General features: G+C 39.2%; 1 protein-coding gene across 10 annotated transcripts in view; it reads right to left on the bottom strand.

Annotated features, from left to right (window-relative positions):
- Positions 1 to 19,094, bottom strand: part of pcloa (piccolo presynaptic cytomatrix protein a) — a 64,864-nt gene that overhangs the window by 36,721 nt on the left and 9,049 nt on the right. For 9 of the 10 annotated variants that reach the window (XM_017712199.2, XM_017712202.2, XM_017712204.2 and 6 more), the window contains exon 4: positions 2,057 to 2,380. The exons of the other annotated variant lie outside the window; for it this stretch is intronic. In XM_017712199.2, the coding sequence (XP_017567688.1) occupies positions 2,057 to 2,380 (324 nt within the window). The remainder of the gene's footprint in view (positions 1 to 2,056; positions 2,381 to 19,094) is intronic. 10 annotated transcript variants of the gene reach the window in all.

The following is a 19,094-nucleotide window of genomic DNA, read 5'->3' as shown; positions in this document are numbered from 1 at the left end:
TGTCTCTAGATTGTTTTATTACACTGTTTTTGAGTGGTGAATTTTCTTCCTCCTTTGGAACTTTCTGAGCACTTGGTGAGTCATCCTTCTCAACTACACATTCAGACTCAGTCTTCACAGTATCAGTGTGTGACTCCACTGTTTCTTCCTCTGAGACTTTTCCCATATATTTAGCTTCACTAACTGAAGAGAATGGGATCTGCTCTGATTCTACCTGTGAGAAAGGACTTGCAAGCCCTGTCATAGTTTCAGCTTTACCTTCTTCTTTTTTGTTTGAAAGCTGTGGAATAGACACTTTCTGCAAATTATCTAAACTCTTGTCATTCTGGAGCACCTCAGCATCAGTGTTGATTCTCTCGGCTTTCTCTCCTTTCTCATGGATTGGCTTGTCTCCTAAATATTCTAATTTTGAGGCAGTATCTTTTGAGAGCTCTTGTTTTGGCTGTACATTCTCTAGCAGTGTTTCTTCTCCTTTGGGAGCAGTCTCTTGAGCCAGATGGGCCAGCTCTGCTTGGGAGATTGTTTTTTCTTTTATGTCTTTATCAAGGATCTCTGGCTCAGAAGTGGTTGGTTCAGGAGCAGACTTATCAGATGTGTTGTGAAAGACTGTTCTACTTTTTTCAGTTGTTTTTGCCACTTGCCCCATCTCATCCTCAGTACATATAACACTGGTTTCTTCTTTGTTATCTTTTGGAGATTTATCAGTCTCTGTTTCAGTTAGCTGCTCCTTTTCTAGTTGACCCTCATCTTTTTCTTTATTTAGACTAGCCTGATTCAGATTTTCTGAATGATCTCTTTGAACATTTTCTACTTCATTTTTCATAGTCATATCCTCTTTTTCTTTATTAACACTATAATCACCAAAAACCTCACTCTCAGTTTTTACTCTAGATGCAGAGCTGTCATCTGTTTGATTTTGGGGCACAGATTCTGCCTCTTTTGCCTCAACCATAGGACCAACATCCTCTGTCTCTTTAGGAGGATTACTATCAGTACTTCCTAATGCAGTGTCTGGTGTGTTTAAACCTACTTCCCCTGCCATAAGGTATGCATTGTGCCCTGTTTCTGAATTGTCATATTTATTTGTTAGTTCAGATTCTGTCAGTATAGCAGGGGCTGGGGAGGCAGGGGCAGGACTCTCTGGAGTTTCAATAAGAGGTGCTTGAGCTTCTTTTGTACTGAGTGCACTTGTGTGTGCATCTTCACTTTGTTGTGGCGTCTCTTTCTCCACATTACGTGGATATTTCTCATCTATAGATGCCGTTTCCTCACTGTCTGGATTTTCAGGGGCTTGGGTGGATAAGGTTTCTATCTCTGCCTTGACCTCACATGCTTTATGAGGCATAATCTCATTTTTGACCTCATCTTTGCAGATAACAGCCTCATCAGGATATGTAGGTCTTTCTGGTTCACCAGGCATTTCCAGACTGCTGGTAGTAACAGCACTTTCTTTAGCAATTGTTTCTTCTTCTTCTACCTGCTTTGCAGTCACAACTTCATCTGCTACAGGAATATTTTTATCATCTGATTTATTTCCTACACTAGTCTGCATATAATCAGCTGATGCTGGCTCAGCAGAGGATTCCTCTGCTGGATATTCGGGTGGTAAAACCTCATCTGATCCTTGATAAGATGCTTGTTGGTCTGTTTCTCTATCTGTGGCTGGCTTAATGTCTGTTACTTGTGTCCTGTCTGAATTAAACTCACTCTTGATGTCAGATGATGAGGTCTCAGTGAGATCAACACCTTCAGGTACATGTGTGACCTCTATGTTTTGTGATTCTCTTTCAGCAATGTTACCATCATTAGAGGCTTCTACTACTTGACTTTGCTCTTGCTCACTTATTTCTCCCTTCTGGTCCTCAACAGGAGGCTCAGGTTGCTCTACAATTCCAGCCTGGTCTGCACCTGCCTCTTTAACATCTGCTATATCCCCGGGGACACTATCAGTGGGAGGGGTGGCAACTTTGACTGTTTGCTCAGGTGGAGTGGATATGCCCTCTGTGTTTTCAGGTGCATTGTGAAGAGCTCGCTCTTTGCTTGCTTCAGGTACTACCTGTGTGCTTTCCAGTACTGCCTGTGCCTCATCACATTTCGCAGCAGCTGACTCTACTAGAGGTTTAGCATCAACTGTGCCTGAGACAAGTTCAGACTTGTCAGCAGGAGCCTGAGTTACACTGGGGGTTCTTGTAAGTCCTTTGGCAGGGGTGGCAGTGGCAGTGGGAGCAGGGGATGAAGGGGCAGAGGAGACTCGGGCTGGGGAAGACGGAGGGGTAGATTGGGATTTAGCTGGCAGCTTGGAGGGAGAAGGTGGAGGCATATCCCCAAGCTGTCCGGAAAGAGCCCGTTGGGTCTGGCAGTTCAGGCATAACCATTCTTTCTGTAAGACAGAAAGCAAATGAACAAACCATGTAACTTAGGCCTTGAGAGTGATATGAACCTGTTGTGAGGTTCACCAGTAGAGTCTTTGAAACACGCAGCATATTTTTCAAACTGAGAGCTTTAAAGGGTTTTTCGGAAAAGCTTTAATGTAGTACATTCATTCTACATTCAAAATGTACCATTCACTCTGGGCTCTATATATAGAAAACAGGCTGCAAAACAGCCTTGTTTTTTGTCTCACAATAACCAATGCATTTACATGTACTTGCCTAGTCAGCCTACAATTTAGCCCAGCACATTTATGCTGAAGTTATAAGTTGAGTTTCATCATGGATTGCTTGGAGACACAATTCAAGGTAGTTAGTCAAAATTGGAGGTCATTTGTAGTCTTAAAGCCACTAATAAACACAGCCTGTTTAATTCCATAGGTCTAAAAGACATTAGAAAACTATGATTTAATGAATAAATTATGATGTTTATGGTAAAAAAACAAACAAACAAATGTCTGAATTAGACTACATGGACTTCACGGAAAAAAGTTCATTAGAAGAAGAATGAATATAGGCCCTTTAACAGATTCATACATGCTGTGTTTCTAAACTAGCAGAGCGGATAGTAACAAGCAGCTGATGGTTCTGGGCAGAATGAGCTAAATGCCTGTGTTTAGAGCCAATTAAAACTGTCAGCAAACACAGTAGAGTGAACAACAAAAGAGCGGCTGCCTTTAGTTGTCTATCCATTGCAAGATCCTTTCAGCTTTATTTAGTCTTTAGTACACATGGATACAAGCATTGTATGTGAATGTCATTTTAGCATAGCCTAAATAATACAAACGTGAAACAAAAGAACAGTCACCTCCACTTTCTCATCTTTATGTAATGATTTAGAACCTTGTTTTCAAAGCCACTTTAACTGCTGCAAGTTGTAAGGACAAATACATTTAAGAGGCTGTGTATATTATGATGGTGCAAGTGAGACAACTAAGTGTAACACTGTGCCAGAACCAGCAACGTCAGAGATAAACATATTTCCAGGGAGCAACAAGAATGGATCAAACATTGAAGTCGTCCCCGGAGGAAGTGGATGACGTAAATCCTGAGTGTTTGCTCACTCACGTCTGAGTGTCGAGACAAGCAGTGTTAGGCACAGTGCTCCCGTGATTCTTCACTGGTTTAACAGTATGGCTTAATCTAAATGGAGGAGGCATGGGATTCCTGTTCCATGACAGCTTAAGAGACCAAAACAAGCAGGGGCTCGCCCAGGAACTATATTTATTATAGTGAGGGAAGAGAGGGATTGTGTGAAACCCCATATTTGATACAATCCAAATACTGCTAATAAAGCAGAGTGAGAAAGATAGATGAAAAAATCGATTTTAACATCAATTTTTAAAATGTTTTAAAAAATAAAACAGATGAATGAATGAATTATGGATTGGGATGGCAACACTGTTTCTAATGTACTTCTAGAATGAAAGCAAAGACAAGAAGCTTGCACAGTCTCTTTCTGCAGGCCCCCTAGAGGCCACTCTGCCACTCAGTTTTTCTTTTACACAATCAAAGAAAACATTTTCTCCCTATAACTTTGTCATGAGATTATATAGGACACTGTTGACTCTCTGTATTTGGAACATTATGAAATATTACCTTGATATCGAAAAGTTATGTACAACTGCCACAATAAAAAATAGAATTTAAACACAATAAATTCCCTTTTTCAAATGACGATGGAAGTGCACTTTGGTTCTGATTATGTAAATCATACTTATTTCCATCGAGATATATTCCATTAATGTTATTCAAGGGAAAAAATCACAAAAAATGAGTGATATCTAAACTGATGGACATTGCATTTCATGGCTACTGCGAAACAAGATTAGAAGTTTAAATAGACACCTAGGTTTCAAAACCATTTCATGTTTTACTAAGTATGTATATTCTTTCTTCCCTGCCAGGTTAACATATATAAAGACTAGTGAGCAGTGCTCTCTGTTGTAGTTTGCAGAGGAAAATGAACCCAGCCGGCTCTCTTTCTTCACTCACATAATTCACCAGTAATGAAGCACTAAGCCTGAGCTAAGAATGACATTTGTTATCAGATCTGACTGAGGGAGAAGCTTCACTGGAATCGAATGAAATCGCAACTGTTTGACTCCAAGGTCACTGGCTGTAATTATGAAATATCAATAGTCATTTTGTTCAGTCTCTGGTCATAACAACCAAACACTATAGCATGAGGCAGTCATTGTCCTTCAGAGCCTCAGAATATTTTTATAGCTCCCTGATCTGATCCAACAAATCCAGCAGGCCAAGACCTAGAGAGATCGTAACTGATGTGAAATAATGAGAGCAGAGTCAGTCACATGATCTATGATTTGGGCTGAAAACCATGCTCCTCCATGCTTCCCCCTCACTGGTTCTCTGACATTTGCTTAGTCTGCAGCCAATAGAATCAGCTACAGCTTTAAAGAACATTAAATGAGGGCCTGTAAAATGCAAGCCACAGTTTTGATGTGTACTCATGTTAGCTGTCAAGACATCAAGCATTAGGACATCTGTCATGACAGTTACCAGTAATGGTAACATTACACTGTTATATGACTACACCAAGTGACAGCACGACATCTGATTTGACATGTTAATGGCATGGTTATGTCAGTGTGTAGCAGTGTGTTGCAGAAAATTGCATTTTCAGAATTCAGAGTGATGATGATAGGAATCAGACATCTCTATAGGCTCCTAGGAAGCTATTACATAAAGTAATAGTTAATTATGCATTAATAAATGGTAATATTATTGTAATTCAATTGTATTATTTAATTTATTATCATGATCAATTATCAACCACTTCCTTAGTGACATGCTGAGTGCCAACTGCCAGTATGGTTAAGTTAGTCAGACACCATACTGGCTAGCATCATGCTGACTGATGGGGGAGATGGAGTACCCCACCCAGTAAGACTGAGGCCAGTTGTGCTCTCTTGGTATAACTTGAAATATTAAGCATTTAAATAGTTGCATAAAATCAGTTCATAATAATTATGACTGACTGGTCTATGTAAACGTTTAAGTAATTTAAGTATGAGTCATTATATATATATATATATATATATATATATATATATATATATATATATGTATATAAAACTTTATATCAGTCATATATGTATATATATATATATATATATATATATATATATATATATATATATATATATATATATATATATATATATATATATATATATGACTGATATAAAGTTTTACACATTTCTAATCCAGATATAACACTATATTACCATCATACCATTTAATATTACCATTTAATAGGTGGTTTTGGATGGTAAATAAAATATATGCTATATTTGTGTTGTAGATATTGGAATCCCTGTTTTCTATCAGCACCACTATAAAGACACCTGAGTGGGTATGTTTCTCTACAAGGAACGTTTTCACATCAAAGCACTCTGAAAGAGTTTGTTTACATCTCAGCAACTGAATCAAACAGGAAAATTTGTGAAATTTACCTTTAAATTCTCAATTTAAACTTTTACTATGGCACCTATGGCAAGTCTAATTTTCAATTGCCAAAAATCAATGTTATCCTTCTGACTAAAATGGGTAGCACATTTATAGAGCCTCTAAGACTTCAGATCACAGAAGTAAAATATTCAGCAGTGCCCTCCAATCACTCTGTGGCACAGAGGCAAGCCTAAAGGATGCAATCAAAGCAGGGATAACAGTGAATAAAGCATCAGTAATCATATCATTAGCAGGCAGAACAGAACAAAGATAACCTCAAAATGAAGATCTCACTCTCTCTCCAAGAGGACAGCTTAAGCTGACTAAGGTCAAATAGTCTCTGATTACAGGAGAAATGCTGCAGGGTTTTATTCCACGCATTTAACAACTGCTTGACATGAGACCTAAGACGATCTGTCGAGGACATGAAGATGCTTTTTATTCTAGGAAATCAGCCATTTACAGAACACACATCAAAATGTAGGATGGAGGGTGTTTTCATTTCATGTATTTCGCTCTGTGAGCAGAATTTAACAGCCAATTCACAATTCAATTCCTAGAAATGGACATCCTGAACAACTGAATACAGCTAGAGACTAAAAAACAAGAAGAGAAGTGCATTTTCTCCTGTGAGTTTGAATTTGCTATAGCTTTGATTAAATCTCAGTGAATAGAGCATCTTCATGACATGAAACAAAAGAAAATCTTCAACACTGTCAATCCAAGAAAGGTACGTATGCGATGTCTTAGATGGTATTGTGAGTTGCTTGACAAGACTGAAGAGGGAGGGTGCTTTCAGCGCCAGAGTGAGCTTCCTGTTGAAAGAAGAAACGTACGTATGTGTGTGCGCGTGTGAAGTCTGGCAATAAATGTGGGAAATGGAGCTAAATTTACCCGCAGCTCTGGCAGCGTGGCTTCTGTTCATCAATGCACCCTGTGGTGCAATTCACTGTGAAGAATGCTAAAGAATAATCACAAGCTCTGATATAGTGACCTAAAAATAATATATATGCATGTTTTTAAACATATACATAAAGCAAGGATACATCTCCTTACCCAGCTAAACAAGCTACAAACACAGACAGACACACACACAGATTAAAAAGGATGAGGCAGGTTTCTCCCCCAGGTGGCTGAGGGCAGGTGAACAGGTGTGACAGGCCACCTCAGCTATGTTCTGTTGTTCTTCTGAATAAGGCTTTGATCCTCTTTTCACACTTTTGTTAGCTGTATTTCTCACCATAGCTGATTCCATTTTATTGTTTGTATAATCAGAATAGACATAGAATAGAAGATTCTATTAAGATAGAGGACTGGCTAACATACATACCAGTGTCTATAGGTTTCTTCTTTCATTTCAGGCCATAACAGCCAAAACTCAATCAGAAAAATGCTAATTCCAACTAACTTCTAGGGCTCCTATGGGATTCAAGTAGGAAATCAGCTACCACTGATTCACACAAACATTTTGTGGCCGTTGTGAAGAAAACATGGACATTGACTTTTACACGGTTGTAAAAGACACTAAGTTTTATTTGAAGCTTGTAGTCTATTTTATTATATATTTTACCTTGTAGTGGTTTCACAGTGACTCCTTCAGTATAGAGCTTCCACCACTGTGTTCCATTCCAAAACTTGTCCCACCCAAATCAAAATGGGATATGCTGATTCCACTGTCATTTTGTGTTTAACTTAATCTGACACATTACACCTTTTGTTCAGCTCCTGATGTCCTAACCAATGGGAGAGCTCGCTTTGCTCTAGCAAGAATTAAAATCTTTAGTCTCAAACAGTCTTACAATCAAATTTGGACAATTACTATGGCTTAAAACAGAACAGACCAGAGTTGTTTTTCTTTCAGTGAGCTTGTGTTTGTTGATGGCGTCATGAATTTAGAAGTGTACTACAGCATTTCGGATGCAAAACTGCAAAGAAATTGCTCAAATGATAACAATCTAAAACATACCATCCACTTTTTGATGCTTTGCCAAAAAGAAAATGACTGTTTTGGAATTCTCTGTATTGAAAGAATGTCAATTGCTTTGCCACTTTGCAAATACTTTTTGGGGCCACTGTATTCTAGAGTGTAACAGACGTTTTTAATAAGCACTACAGAAATCTTATAGTTTTTTATAGGGCTAAAAAAAGTCTTCAACAATGTCCCTATCTTCATCTGCTTGGCTAAGAAAATACACTGGTTGGTGACCTCCTCCAGCAGGTTCTAGTACTGTTGGGGAAAAAACACTGTGCTGCCAAAAGAAAGATGCTAACACAAGAATCAAACCTGAAAGTGCTTTTCAAAACTGGAAATACTTGGATTAAATGCTGCTATAGAGGCGACATGCCTTATTACAGCTCATTGCAAGGAAAAACATTTGACTATTCTTGAGCAGCAAAATGGTTTAAACTGAATCCTACGTTTTTATAAGGCTTGTAACTTTGCAATCTCCCTGGACAAAAAAGACATGGGAGTTTGATGCTCGCTCTGGCTGAATGCCTCTGCTACACAAAGGAGTATTTAGAGAATACTTGGATAGCATGATGTTGTGGTACACTGTCGTCCTCATAAGAAGTGGGACACGATGTCACCAGTAGCGTGAGGCAGTAGGAAAAAAGCTTTGAGTTCCTCTTCAATTAGTGTTGCACAGACATCCAGGTAGGTTAAAGTGCTCTCAGTCATTTACTAAGCCTTGATCACTCAAAGAAGATACTTACATATTATATATACAGCAGTGTTGGAGGTTTTAAAAACAGAACTAGCTCTTAAAGTGACTCCATTAGCTCCTCAGCTAATATCTAGTGGTCACAAACAGATTACACACTATAGCTCCCTTGAACCTACTCCTTCACTTCCCCAGGTAAACTTTGGCTTTATAGTCTAAGCCCCGCCCTTATTGAGGCTGGAACACACCAATGCAGATTACCGGGGTAACAATACACCACTGGCTTGCCATCAACCAATAACAGATACATATGCAACATCAACAATATTTACATGGTCATTTCTCATTTCTATAGCGCTAAGTACATTCACATTCACATTTACCTATAGCTTTCATTAACTCTTTGTTTTCTCTACAGGTTTACTCCGGCTTCACTCCCCCTCACCCATGTCACCCAGCTTTTATAAGAGGACAGAGGCCCCTGTGCCACCATTTCCATGGAGTGAAAGTAAGTATACACATTTATTAATCTTTTGCAATGTGTCGCTCCTATGAGGTGGAACGTTAACATAAAATACCTAGTAGGGCGTGTTTCAGACAGAACACTGCCAAACATTTTATTAATACAGCTCTTAACATCTACAGGCAACATCTATGATTGCTAAACGATTCATTTCCATAAATTATTCACTCTCAAATAAGTTTTTCGCAGTGTCTTATATCCTATTACTGTGAGAATCTAGGGAAGCGTGGTGTGGCAAGACAGATGTCCTTTGTACAGTCTACTTTCCTCTTTTTTCTTCTGCCATCTTTAATATCACCTCTTATTTTTTTCTACCCCTCCCAGTACACACACACACTTTCTTCTTGGCTTTTCACCTCCGCTCTTCCTCTCCCATCTTCCTTTCCTTATTATCAAACTGCAGTAGGTCTCTATGAAGCATCTTCATGTTAGAATATGTTTGACATTGCAGTGACATCCTGGTGTGTGTGTGTGTGTGTGTGTGGGTGTGTGTGTGTGTGTGTGTGTGTGTGTGTGTGTGTGTGCGCATGAGCACTTGCTGCTCGACTGGCTAAAAGACCTCTTACTACTCACAGAGTCTCAGTGAAGTCAAAAGTGGTAACGAGCTCTGCCTGTGAAAAACATTCAGTGGCTCAAAATGGAACGCCTTGGTAATCAGCCTGACCACAATTCACAAATACATGTCACAGACTCATATATCCACACAAACAAGACCAACTGAGCCTAACGAAGGCAATTTATCATCACTAGATGTTAACATAAAGTGTGAATTGTTTGGAAACATATGTAACAAATAGAGGTTAATGATCTGGCTTTGGACACAGCTGGCGAACAAAGAACAAGCTTTAATGGACAGGGTGCCTGCCGGCGTCTCTCTTTCTCTCTCTCTCTCTCTCTCTGTATCTTATCCTCTCTCTGTCATACACATGCACCTAAAACACATCTAAAAAAGCAGTCATTTTCAAAACATCAGAGAGGATGACAGTGGAGAGGAGTCTGTCCAGTCTCAGAGAGAGGCTTTTGAGCACAAATAAGACACACACACACACACACACACACACACACACACACTCACACACACACACACACACACACACACACACACACACACACACACACACACACACACACACACACAGAAACTGCTTCACACACCCCCCTACATATACACTCACATAAATAAAAGACCAGACACAAATGACACAAAGAAGCCCAATCCCCCACAATGCCCTGCAGTCATGCTGGCCCTGCCTCTCTTGCTCTTTTGTCACTCTGGCTATTTTCGCCTCTCTATGACTGGCAGGCAGAGCAGAGATACACCAAGGAACAGATGATACAGCAGGAGAACAGTAATACACAAATATTTTTTGTTGTTCAGCATCAAGAAAAGAGCTAGAAATTTTACACATTAACAACTGAATAATACCATTTTTCAGTGTTTAGAGTTTCTACTCTTTGCCTTTTACAGCTTCGATTCTTTTCAAGAAACTTATTTTCAGTTTTTCAGAGAAATTTTAAGTTCAGTCTTATAAGTTTGTTGACACTTTAAAGATCCAAGGAATCCCAAACACTTTCAGTGATGCTGAGTTCTCGACTCTGGGGTGGTCAGTCCATTGTTTTGAGAACACCAGAAGCTTCTCTGTTTGGTTTGCATGTTTTCTTTTTTTCCTTATTGGTCTTTTCAGTTGAGTTGTTCTCACAGTGGAAGGATGGACAGAAACACCAGTGGATGTTCTCAGATCTGAAGCAGCTTGATTTTCTCCTCTCTGTCAAAGATGAAAGCTTTAAGTGCTGTTTATCTGGGGACAGTTTTGATGGTCTACCAGGTCTTGCACGGATGTTAGGCGTCCCATTTTCTCAGTATCTTGTAATAACTTTTTGAACTTTGGTTTTGGAAACTCCTGTTTTTTAACTTATGTTCCTTTGATTCTACCTTCATCTACCTGGATTAGCCTTACAGAGAAATGTAGCATTTATTTCTGTGGGGTTATAAATGCAGTAAAATTATTAAAATGCAGACATTTTAAAACAGTAGCCCAGCATCCCCTAAACATTCTGCTGTTCTGGAGTACAATAAATACATCCTCAGATATCAGTTTGCAATATCTGTCAAATCTAAACATCTACTTGATGCTATTTTTCTTAAAAACAAAAATCTGCTGACACTGATATGATTCTGATATTTTTGTGCATCCCTACATAACACACATGCATATCTTAAAATCTTATTAAGGACTAACTCAACTCATATCATATGTACATGAATTTAAGTATTTGTAAACTGTAAATTGTAAACTCATAGCTTGAGAAAAGGAGAAATACACTGGTATAATAGCCTAAAGGTAAGCAGAGTAGACAGACTATTAGAATATGACCAAGCAGACAGATGGACAGATATCCATGGTGATAGAAATCACACAGTCGCACAAAGAGACACACACACACATACGCACACGTGTGTACACATTACATAAAGTAGCCAAACAGCCAGATGGAGAAACTGGACTGTAGCTATGGGAACGGAGCTGAGACTCAGATAGACAGAGCAGAGTGACTGACGACGGAGCAGATCAAGAAAGGATGAAAAAGAAAAGCGTCGGCTGTCTGGCACAGAGGCAGAAAACAAAAAGACAGACAGACAGACAGTGAAATGTCTACAGTATTCATCATACTATGTAGCACAATGCCAGAGCATTGACTAATCCTGGTCCATTTGAGTCCATTTTCCCCCCAGAGTAACATGAAGCATTTATTTTTTTTACCATAAGTCCCTATCGAACCCTAATGGATCAGGAGCCAAATTCCATAGTGGCAGCCTCACAGCCATAAAGAGATTGCCTTAACTGCACTGGAAATTGGATTGAAGGAAGAGGTGGATTATATAAAAAGCTCTGGAGCAGGACTGAGTTTTACTTTGAAAGAAGCCAGGCAGAACTGTGAGTGACTTAAGAACGGAAAGACAGTGAGACAGGGAGCAAACTCTGCCCAGGAAGCAGGAGGTGGATAGGTCAGAATGGGTGAGAATGTGGGCGTCCACACTGGCAGTGCTACTTTTAGTGAAAGTAATATGCTCATACTGGAAAATACAATATGATCCATTCCGAAACACTCCAAAACAATTATTGGCATGGACACTGGTGATACTTTTGATTTGAACCTCATTTCCAACCTTTTATGTGTGACATTGTGAGTTTTAATACATTGAGAGTCATGCACAGTCATTACTGCAATGCTGTTCGCTCACAGTCTGAAGCAGCAAGAAGTTCAATACAGCTCCAAATATTGAATCTTTCAATGTAGAAAAATTCTGCCTCAAGGACAGTGAAATGCAACATCGGCTGGCTACAACGGTCGGCTAGCATGTAGTTTGGATAGCATACTTATAATCCAAATTACAGGCTAGCCTGCCATTGTTTAGCCTCTTTCAAGTTTCAGACTGAATGTTTTTCTATAATGAAAGTCTTGTCGTTTGAAGCCAGGTTGAACCTCAGACGTTTTCAGCAGAGGTTTAGTTTTGAACAATGCTAATAATGAAACTAATTCTCTACTAAAGACTCAATACTCGACTCAAACTCCCAGGGAATGGAGACATGACTTGTGCCGAACAACATGAATTTCTGCATGAATCGACTCGTAAACCTCTCTGCTACGTAGGGGAGCATATGGTATATATACTAAGAATATAGTACATATCGCCCAAATTGAGACATGTGGATAGTAGAATCTCAGAGAAGTATAATTGTTAAAAGAAGTAGACAGGACCAGAGATGAATTGCCCTGGTGGTGCACGAACCCAAGCATGTCTGGTGTATGTAGATTTGGTATGATTTGGTGGGAGGTGTAAGGGAATGAGGTGGAGGGGGGGTAACACATCAGTTGGCTCACTCATGAGTCAAAGTCCGGAGCAGATGGCCAACAGAAAAAAAACCCCACACACACCCAGGGAGAGGGATCGTAATTCTGGTCCAGCTCTCGGTGGGACTGCTGTGAAACCATCAACCCTCCAGTGCATGGATACAACGGCACCTGATTCACCCACTGGTGACAGCCCACTTAAGTGGCATCAATGGTTGGTTCTTCCACTTAACACCAATTTCATGACTATCTACACTGAACTGACAGTTTATTAGATACAACTAGTATTACAACCATTGGTCATTTTAACTTAGAGCTAATATATAGGTGCCCTTTGTAGGTTCATTGTTACTGACTGTAGTCCATCTGTTGTGGCACCCTGTCCATCAAATATACATCTATTATTACCTAGACCACTGTACATAGTAGTGACTTCACTTAATATGAGCGTATCAGGCACAGCTGAATTGCTGGGATTTTTAACACTGCAGTGTCACTGCTAGCTTGAGAATAGCCCCCAAAGCACAAATATTCACCCAACAGAAACTAATCACTGATCAAGTGCTAGAGAGTGACCGACACATATTGCCCAAGGATAAAAGATTATTAGGTGTACTGAATATACTCAGTTTGGTCTGCAGACAGTGATGAGCAGATTCAGCAGATTCTAAGCTAAGCATTCAGTCTGTTTTGCTTCAAGATGCTTGGCCGTTGGTGTAAATATGGTGCGTGGAGTGGTCGGGAGGGTAAGCACTGTTAACCTGAAAGAGACTGACACAGCGCTTCTCTCAGCTCTGATGTGCTCTGCTGTTATGTAATGGCTGTCTGAATAGCACTTCATAATTGCCTGCTGTGGGGGACATGGCAGTGTTGCTATGCGCTGTCGCCATGGAGGAGCGATGCTCCAGTTCCATTACGGCAGTGGCGGTAGTGAAGGCATGCATTTCGCAAACACTCCCTCCACAAAGGGGCGAGGCTCTGAAAAGCATCTGAAAAGGCCAGTAGGCTGCTCAGCCTTCTGCGAGTGCACATCCTGCTCAGTCCAGGGAGCGTCTACAAACACTCAGCTACAAAGGTGATCAGTTAAAAACAGTGAGACCTGAGGTTTGATATGATTAAGCCATTTATCGGAGTCCAGTTCCTAGAATGTGCCGAATCACATCTTAGGCTACTTTTAACCAGGTACATCAACAAAGAGGAAAAACTAGAGTACATGCACTGCAAAGCATTGCAGTCACATTAATAAGTGAAAACCTCAAAGGAGAGGATGAGTGTTGCCTCTGGAGAGATGGAGGGTGGAGATGAAAAAAGAGATTGAGAAAAAAAGAGCAGATCTTTGTCATCTTAGTACAAAACAAATATGCAGAGATTAAGAAAAAATGTTCTAGTGTGATAAAACATCTCATCTGTTGAGAGACATCCTGCTGTCCTTTAAATCCTGTTAGCAAGGACAGATTACACACATAGGGCCAAGCAAGCACACCCTGCTTGCCCACACACAAACAACAAATGCAGAACAAGAAGGATCCTTTCTTGTGCACAAAATGAAATGCACCCTCACAGACATAAATCTTATTATCATATATTTCAGGGGGATGACTTAGCAGGATTAAATGCCTACAGAACTATCCACATCACTGCCAATTTTCCAATTCATCAAGTCCCCATAACTCAGGAAGAGTGCATCGCAGAGAAATGCACATACATAATCAAGCAATTCAGAAGATCGCTCAGTCAGAATATGTCTGAAATCATAATCATAGTGCCCCTATAATTAGCAAGGCTAACTGTAACTACAGTACATTCTGTACTGAAGGCTAGCAAAGAGTTTATCTAGATATGCCACAGTACCACATTTTCTTTTCCCACACTGACATTGAAACCTTGAGTATCGACTGATTATGATACCGATCCGATCTTCGTCTAAGCTTTAAAAATGATCTATTTTTAATTGGAGTGCTTCACTTAAACATGAATCCATGTTTTCCATAAAGATTAATGTGGAATTTCATCAATTTTCTAAGCCGCTTCTCCGTCAGGGTGCTGCAGCCTATCCCAGCAGTCTTCGGGCAGAAGGCAGGCTACACCCTGGACAGGTCACCAGTCCATCGCAGGGCAGACAGACAGACACAGACAGTCACTCACACCCAGGGGCAATTTAGCATGTCCAATTGGCCTGACTGCATGTCTTTGGACTATGGGAGGAAACCCACGCAGACACAGGGAGAACATGCCAACTCCACACAGAGAGGACCCCAGTCACCCGGCCGGGGAATCAAACCCAGGCCCTCCTCACTGTGAGGCAACAGCGCTACCCACCGCGCCACCATGCCGCCCAGTGGAATTTCAATGATCTTAAAACATTTCTGTGTTATTCTACCAGTGAGATGTAAACAGTGACAATCAGAGTAGTTCCAAATTAAAACGGTTAATTGTCCCAAAACTTACTGACTTGGATTTCTTTATAATGGTGGTGATAGGAACCTGGGGACAACATATTAGCTTAGAGTTTTTATATGTAATGTTAATGATGGTAAAATAGGAGTAAATCTGGAAAAAAAGAGCATTTTCTTTTTGGGATATTTATTTTGCCACAGAACACCTCTCTGCCATGAATGCATTCAAAAGCTGAAACATTTTAGGAAACAAAATCATATCTAAAAACTATCATAAAACAACACATCAGGCATAAAGCAACATGTTTGCAATTGTCTATGTAATAACTTTCTATGAGGGAGCTTTTAGAACCAATAAATGCTTCAGACATCTGGTTCCATTCACTACTACTGTAAACAATTCTAACTCAGTGAATTTATCTAGAACAGAGCACATTGCATCAAACCACTTTTACGTTATGACCTGTGATGAACTTTACAATGCCCATTAAATAGCCAAAATATTTTGCCAAAGTCTCCTCATTCGATGTGCACAGGATGCATATGCGGTTTGTCCATCCTCACAGCTTCAACAAAACTGTCTCAAACTAACAACCAAGCGAAAGCTAACCTAGAAAACACAATTAAGTATAACAAACTTTTGTCTGTCTGTTCATTCTTTCATTTGTCTGAATGTTCATTCTCCTCACCAAGCTATACATACAGCAGTAAAGTGAATAATAACCTTCTATAACACGTCGCTGTATAAAAGCTGGACAATGTTTTTAGTGAGTAGACACAGCAGGCGTAGTCTACAACACCACCTGTAAATGTAGAGCCTGTTTCACTCATTTCTCCTCATTTCACTATTATGTTTAATTCTGTTTCAGTACCATTACAACGTAGGAGTGTTGGACTGAGGGCTGTCAATAACAGGTGCTTATCACAATATTAGGCCATGTCCAGATAGTTCTCAGAAAGGTCTGATCATTGATTTTAAATAAATAGAAACTTTAGTAATGTTTTATCATATTTGTAGCTTGTTTTTTTTTTTCATTTAAACTTTGCTAAATGTTTATTAAAACACTCAGTTTTAGTATCATACAAACATTTTAAATATTTTACATTGTGTTCTTTGAGACTTTAAAATGAGCATTTAAAAGTAGTATCATCCTTAAACTACTCAAACACTCTACTACCCCACAGGATGAAAAACACAGCTAACAATATGACACCACACAATGTTTGTGTGTGCCATTTCAGGACAGATTTGTTACAGAATTGGTTTTTATTCATTCTTTTTTTCCTTCTGATATCCAGCCTAGCATTTTCTGTAGATATGAGCCCAGTACTGATACCCATCAATGCCAATAAACCATCTCTACTTTTAACAGCAGATTTTGGCCTGGTCTAGTTTAGTCCCTCATTAAAATGTAAGTATCACTATGGTGATTCTGTTAAGAAAACTTGCTAATGGTATGTCCATTAATGTTACTCTAAACACATAATACAGGCGTATATAGCAAATGTGAATGCTAACACCTTAATGGTATTTCCACTAACACAACAGGAACAGGCAGTAGCGACCAAACACTGTCTGTCTCGGTACAATGCGTGCTGGTTAGTTTTGTCGGACTTGTGTCAGCACCACTGGCATGTTATGATGATATGGTTATAGCACTGAAACATTATAATGCCATTATAATCCTGTGGGAAGAAGGTAGCTGCAGTTTACAGAGGCAGGTGATGAAAAGCAGAGAGACAGCTTTATGATGATTGAGCATAACCATCATTGGCTAAACGGTAGTGAGGACAGCACACAGCGTATGAAAAATGTAAATGTAAAAATGTTTGTGGTTATTATTTTCATATGTAAAATTCAAATGTATGTGCTTCAAAGAAATGTTAAATCTGTTAATCCGGGAAAACTATCCAGCTTGACTATTCTTGAATTCTCCCTCAATTGCAACTGGCTACACTCACCAACCACTAAGAGGTGCAGTTCATCTCAAGCCCAGTTACCGGGAATATGACACTCAGCATTAGGGCTGAAAGAACCATTTTTATATTGAAATCACAATTTTCAAATCACAGGGGCAGCAACCTTCGGCCATCATTATTAACAACACTGTCTAAACATGTTTTAAGGGAGAAATATAATACTAAGCTTGTGAATTGCCTGTAGATGAATTAGACCAATCAAAAGCAATCAATCACTGATGTGCTGTGTACATGAAAAGACAATTGCAATTAACTGGCAGTCTGATACACAGTTCAGAAAATGTGGATCTGCTGGTGTTCTTGATGAAAAAAAAAGCAAAAAACAGGCCAGGATTTAATTTGAAGAAAATATTTGCACTTTGAATCATAGCTGCTATATCTTTCAGAAAAACTGCAATTCAATATATTCCCCAAAATCATCTAGCCCTACTTAGTGCCACACTACATAACAAAGGCCCTATGGCACAAGCATACTCTGACTGCAATTATTTACAACCAAACCTGCAGGCTGAATAAAATTGCAACCATAAAAGTGGCAAAGACTGAGTTTTTCCACCTCTGCCCACTTTTGCACCTTTGCCCAGCAACACTTAAAAAAGTGGTGGTGGCCATCTTGCTAAGTTGTTGCGTAGGGAGTGAAGTCATAAGATCTGCCATGTGAGGTGGAGCCGGATGGTCTCGGTTAGGCTAATCTGCTCAGCTCACCTGAAATAGACTCTCAGGATTACAGCATGCAAGCAACAGAATGCTGGAGAAGCCCAACACACATATGCACATACAAATACACAAACACCAGATGGCTAACACGTGAACACTACATAATGCATCACAGTCCAGCCCATAGTATTTTTAAAGAGATGTTATGGAGGGCCTTTAAATGACCTCAGTCTAAAAATAAAGCAGCAGGTCAGGTCTTCTGAACTTTCTTTTGGTGCAGATGATATATGATCTATCCTCTATGTGCACTGTTTGTCTGTTCAACCTAAAAATAAAGTGCTTTCATGTAGCAAACAATTGAACTGATTTTCATTAATGATACAATGCAAACCAAAATAAAGAGGTTAAATGAACCAAAGCAATACACCTCAAAAAAACTTCAAATCAACTTCTGACCTCTGCCACTTTTTACAGTGTGATTTTTCAGTTTCATATTTTAGTGCAGACATAATTATTTGCCAAAAAGACAATAAAAGATGAAATCCTTCCTGGTAATTTACATTAGGGACAATGGTCATGATACTTATGCCTATCATTACTGTTGGAATAAAATCTCATTCATAACTTTACAGGAGAAGCAAATAAAAAGATTTTTTCCAAGTAATTTTTTAAGGTACACCTATTGCTCTATTAATCATGAAATAGTAACACAGTTTAAATGGCAGATGCATTTTTAAATACTGTAAAATAAATTAATAATAAAAATAAAATAAAATTTAAAATTGAGTTACAAGGTTTCATTTATCATTCATGTATCACAGTATTAGAGTTTTGATAAGTTGGAACAGACAAAAAAGTACCAGAGGTGCCACCTTTAAAGCATACTACCAAAAACTATAAAACTACTCTCCTTCTAATGAAGCACGTTGCTGGCCAGTGTTCTTTAAGTCCAGATGATTCCTACAATATGCTCAGGAAAGCATAGAGTAACATGTCATTTATAACAATATTGATAAAAATCGTCATATTACCCATCCACAATTAGGCAAGAAATTTTCTGTCATCTTGGAAAATAATAGGCATCAGCTTTTGAGTACGTCATCATGCTTGCATATCC

Source organism: Pygocentrus nattereri, chromosome 1, assembly GCF_015220715.1.
Source record: "Pygocentrus nattereri isolate fPygNat1 chromosome 1, fPygNat1.pri, whole genome shotgun sequence".
NCBI classification, from domain to species: Eukaryota; Metazoa; Chordata; class Actinopteri; order Characiformes; family Serrasalmidae; genus Pygocentrus; species Pygocentrus nattereri.
Note: the sequence above shows the minus strand (reverse complement) of the source record. Positions and strands in the feature narration are given on the sequence as shown.